Here is a 4,629-nt window from a genome sequence, read left to right as displayed (position 1 = left end):
AGGAATGGTTTCTATCCAATGGTTTTGACCTTATGAATGCCTCTTTGATTCTGGGGACAACATCATGATTAATTTTGTTTTGGTTAGTTTTCCATAATATGTATCACTCGGGCTTAAAATTTGGATGTGACATGAAATGCAGATCCATTGTGTTATACTAATCTGTCTACCTGGGCTACATAATCATTTTTTTTTATGCAGATACGTAGTTTCTTTAACTTCAATTCTATTCAATGGCAGGTAAGACTGTAATTATTTCCAATCAGCCATACTTCTACAAGAAAGCAGAACTCTTCCCTGGCAGTGCATTTGTAATTGGTGCCGACACTGCTGCAAGGCTTATTAATGTATGTAATATCTGCCTGCTTAAAATAATTTTCTTTTTCATGAGAAATGATATTTGCATGCGATCTTGTACATTTTTTGCCTGCTCATGCTGTAAGTATGGGTATACTTTTTTGAAGTCCAACCAGGTAGTGTTGTTAGCCTTGATTACCTTTTAATTCATGCTGTAAGGTTTATCTTTTTGTTTTGTTTGTTTTACCATTATTAGATAATTCAGTTGTGAATCTATTTAAGAGTTTTATAGTTGGGTTGGTGGTACAGAGTGGGGTGTAGAGCTGATTTATGCTCTCCACCCTTATTTTCTTTTTCCCGATTCTCCTGCTTTGGTTTCACTTTTTTCCTTATTTCCTTGTATCTGCTATTAATAGCTTAAATTGCTTCTGGTAGCTGGGTATAGCCTCAAACCGGATTGCTAATGGTGGTTATTGATGTTAGCTAGAGTAATGTTGTCATATTTTCTTTGCAATTGACGTTCTATTAACTGTATTTCAAGAATTCCAGGGATTTCATAAAGCGTGTACCCTTCAATTAAATACTCTTATATACATGTAGATGCTAACTAACCAACATTTCATGTTCTATGAGGGTATAAGTGAGTTGTTTTATCTGACTAGTTGTTTGGAGCTGGTTCCCAATAACAATCTTCTACTTCATTCACTGCTAGTATGTGCAGAAATAAATTCCTGAAGATGCTTTGATGAAGTTGGTTTAGACACTTTTTTCAATCAAATTCAACTTGGAGTCTTGTAGAATTCTATACTATGACTTTCCGTCCTTCATAACATGAGAGAAGATTGTTAAGTTGGGAAGATAACTCAAGGTTATACTTGTTTTTATATAAACCATATCTCTTGTATTTTCAGCCAAAATACTATGGTGAAGATTATAGTAAGATGCTGGAGATACTGATCGGATGCAAAAGAACAGGATGCACTTTTCTTGTAGGTGGTCGAAATGTTGATGGTGTTTTCAAGGTACATCTAGATTAAAAAACTTGCAAACTGTTCTTGCCCCTTTTTCCACTTTTCAACGACCTTTGCAAAATAATCGAATGTCTCGTGAAAATATCAGGTTCTTGAAGATTTTGACATTCCCAGTGAGTTACAGGACATGTTTATCTCAATACCAGAGGAAAAGTTTCGCATGGATATCTCCTCGACAGAAATAAGAAAAGGACAAGGAATGTAAATCTCATATTAGAAATGAGAAATTGATGTATTTAAGGACCATCCATACTCTTAATTGTTGATGTCCAAGTGATACTATGAAAAAGGAGAATAAAAGGGAGGCTAATTCAAAGTATAAAGAGAACAAATGGATGTAAATGTTAAAACTCTTTTCTTCCCTTTTGCCCTTTAACAGTCTATTACCATTTTTATACTTATTAAAATAATGTAACATAACCACACGATTTTGGTCATTTATAAGCTTTTTGACTCACTCTCCAATGGTTGGTGGATAACATTCACGGTCCAGCCGGCTCAGTTCTGGCATTTATTTGTACTTCCTCTCCACTCATAACCAATGCAGGTTGAATAGGTTGGAATCTGAAGAGAACAAAGAGATGGCTCCAGTTGTTTGGTCCAACCTGCTCCACAGATGACGTGGGCACGTAGTGTTTGTTGAGGTGGTAGCAACTTCTACATCCACTAGCTCTAGTGTTCCCCTAATGAGTTTTTAGTCTTTTGACATGAAGGCATGGCGTCTTTAGGTGGAATTGGGTGGTCTGTATTTCACTCACTAATCAGCAACACTTGAGTATGGTTGAAAAGCTATTCCCATGGACTTTGCTGATGTTCTCTTTGTTCTTTTTTTCTACCATGTTTCTCTTCTTTCCGTCGTGTGTTGCAAAGTGGAAATTAAGAAATTTTGTATTGATATTTGATAGAAGCAGTATTCTTGCAGACCCAATTTGACCATGCGTTTGGATAAGCTTTAGGATTTGTGTTCTTAAAGCCCAAAATACAAAGCAAAAGAAGTGTTCTGACTTTAGATTATGATGTTAAAAGAAGCACTTACAAAATGCTTACAACCCCTTTTGTTTTATCGCAAATAAAGCTCAAAAGCAGAAGCTTATCCAAACATATAAAATGTTGGCAATTGATCTCAGCTCTTTAGAAATACGACCAATCTTGATGGATAGGGTTCTAATCTCATTGAGGTAAGGTAATGGATTAGTCTCCACGGTTTTCAACCAAACATGTATTATGGTATTGCTTTGAAGTTTGATCGTATCTTCAACCGAAGTGTTGGCAAGCTTTTACTTAGCTTGTAAGACGGCCATCTGTATCAAAATTGGTCCTGCCAAGCCCACCCTGACCCGGTTCATACTTGCCAAGGTCCATCAAACTGAACCAAGGCCTTCCGGCCTTCCCTACAACACATTAGCACGAGAGAATAAAGGCCATCTTGAGGGGTAAGACCAGAGAAGTGGAGAAAGTTCACCATGTTCCTTCTAAACATCGTACTTGATGCCAATCCCCTATTAGTAAACTCGTTATTCGTTTGCCGAGTTAGACTATTATAATTTTCTCATATAAGAGGCAAATTTAACGCCCTAAGGTTTGAAGTTTGAACCATCAGCTAGATTCTAGATAGTGGGTCTTAGCATAGTAGTTCTCTTTAACATAATAGTGGAGTTAAGGCCAGGGAAGAGGGGAAGGATAAAAATGGTTTAACCAGATAACTGTGGCTTGAACCAACTGTTAACAAGACAGTTTTGGGTCTAACTGTGAATAATGGTTTAGAACATCTGGTACCCGACCATTATAATTAGGAACATAGTTACAATTATAATGGAGTTTGCCTCACAGAGTAGTCGTAGGTGTGTAAAGCTAATTGCATGAATGAAGTGCCCAGTGATGCCAGAAACTAGAAAGTGTCAATCAGTTTCAGGCTTTGAGCTAGTAATGGGTAGATGCTTACATGTACATACACCATCTGTTCCAATAACTAACCAATGTTTCCAACCTATATGAATCAACAACCAGAACTAGTACATCCCCAAGAAGTTGCCATTACTTATATGCCAGCTCAAAGCAATGGAGTCTTAGAACAAGAACAATTGCTTGCAACTAGAAAACAAGGAATAGAACTTGAATAGGAGGGTGAGGGTCATGGATCATGGTTGAATTGATTCTTTTGTGCCTCCACCTGTGTATATCAGTAAGTAGTTGGGCGTGGGGTCTATGCACCACACTCTGCACCGCACCCGGCAGCGCATCCTCCACTGTAAACATTGGATTCGGCCGCGGCAGTTCGGTCTTTTGATGCACCATCTGCACAAGAAAAGATGACAACTGAGATGAGAGAAAGGGTGGCCAAAATCACCAAGAACAGAACACCAGGGAAGCCTACACCACCATTCCTTCCATCCCCAACCCCAAGTACAACTACCATCTCTTTCCATTGCCTTGCCATCTATTTCTCTCCTCTCCCCACTCTCGTGCCCTTTGTTTGTGTATGTGTATCTTTGTGAGACGAACTGCCCCCACCCACTGCCTTCTTATCCTTGTCCACCTTCACTTTATGTAATTCTTTCTTTGTTTTGTTGCATTAGAATTGGCAGAAAATAGTAGTAGTATCAGCAAGTTTGACACTGGGAGAAAGGGTCAACACCGCAATAGTTAATGGGACGTGGGTCGGCAGATCCCACTGTGATTTGTCAAAAGTTGATCGGTCCATATCTGCTCTTAGCTATGGAAACACCTTCACTGAAAGGCTTCTTGTAGATTCTTTTGATGGTTGACTTGGGGAGGTTGGGTCTGGTCCAGTCTCATCCTGATATTTTATTGTCATACCAGAGGCCTTGGCCCAATATAAGCTGATAGCTTTTATTGATTTCTAATTATTTATGCATCATATCATGTGGTAGCCTCCTAAGGCTAGCTTAAATAGCATAAATGATCTATGGAAAATAAAAGCTCCCTTCAACTGTTCCCACAATATTTTGTTGGCCGTGGAGGGAGACAGTCTGTTCTGTTACACAATCTCAATCCAACCATTTCTTTTACAATTTAAGTAGGACTCGTCTGGTCTTTCTTCACAATTATTGTTGAACTTAAAATTAGTTGTCTGTTGAAAATGAAGTTTATAATAAAAAATTTAAAACAAAAAGCCAGAACCTTTTCTTTACTTGCACCCTCCAATATTTACATCATGAATGGGAGACTAACTTAACTGTAGAAAAACCCAAAAGTTTGATATGATGGTCTTCTTTATCAAGTGCACACTGCAGACTTAGAAACTGAAACCTTCATCAACTACTTATATGTGCAAGCTTTT

General features: G+C 38.1%; 1 protein-coding gene and 1 long non-coding RNA gene across 3 annotated transcripts in view; one reads left to right on the top strand and one right to left on the bottom strand.

The window, feature by feature from the left end:
* Positions 1 to 1,793, top strand: part of LOC148854919 (Nucleotidylyl transferase superfamily protein) — an 8,917-nt gene extending 7,124 nt beyond the window's left edge. For both annotated transcript variants that reach the window (XM_088984732.1, XM_088984734.1), the window contains 3 exons: positions 241 to 347; positions 1,209 to 1,319; positions 1,417 to 1,793. In XM_088984732.1, coding sequence (XP_088840858.1) covers positions 241 to 347; positions 1,209 to 1,319; positions 1,417 to 1,533 — 335 coding nt within the window. In that variant the 3' untranslated portion in view covers positions 1,534 to 1,793. The remainder of the gene's footprint in view (positions 1 to 240; positions 348 to 1,208; positions 1,320 to 1,416) is intronic.
* Positions 1,794 to 3,288: 1,495 nt separating this feature from the next.
* Positions 3,289 to 3,889, bottom strand: LOC148854918 (uncharacterized). Its single transcript, XR_016112943.1, has 2 exons — positions 3,708 to 3,889; positions 3,289 to 3,623 (listed from the first exon to the last, which is right to left on the bottom strand). It is a non-coding gene; the product is annotated as an uncharacterized LOC148854918 (long non-coding RNA).
* Positions 3,890 to 4,629: the final 740 nt, after the last annotated feature.

This window comes from Nelumbo lutea, chromosome 4 (genome assembly GCF_056320005.1).
Source record: "Nelumbo lutea isolate HS-2025 chromosome 4, American lotus-T2T, whole genome shotgun sequence".
NCBI classification, from domain to species: Eukaryota; Viridiplantae; Streptophyta; class Magnoliopsida; order Proteales; family Nelumbonaceae; genus Nelumbo; species Nelumbo lutea.
This window is presented reverse-complemented; position numbering and strand designations above follow the sequence as displayed.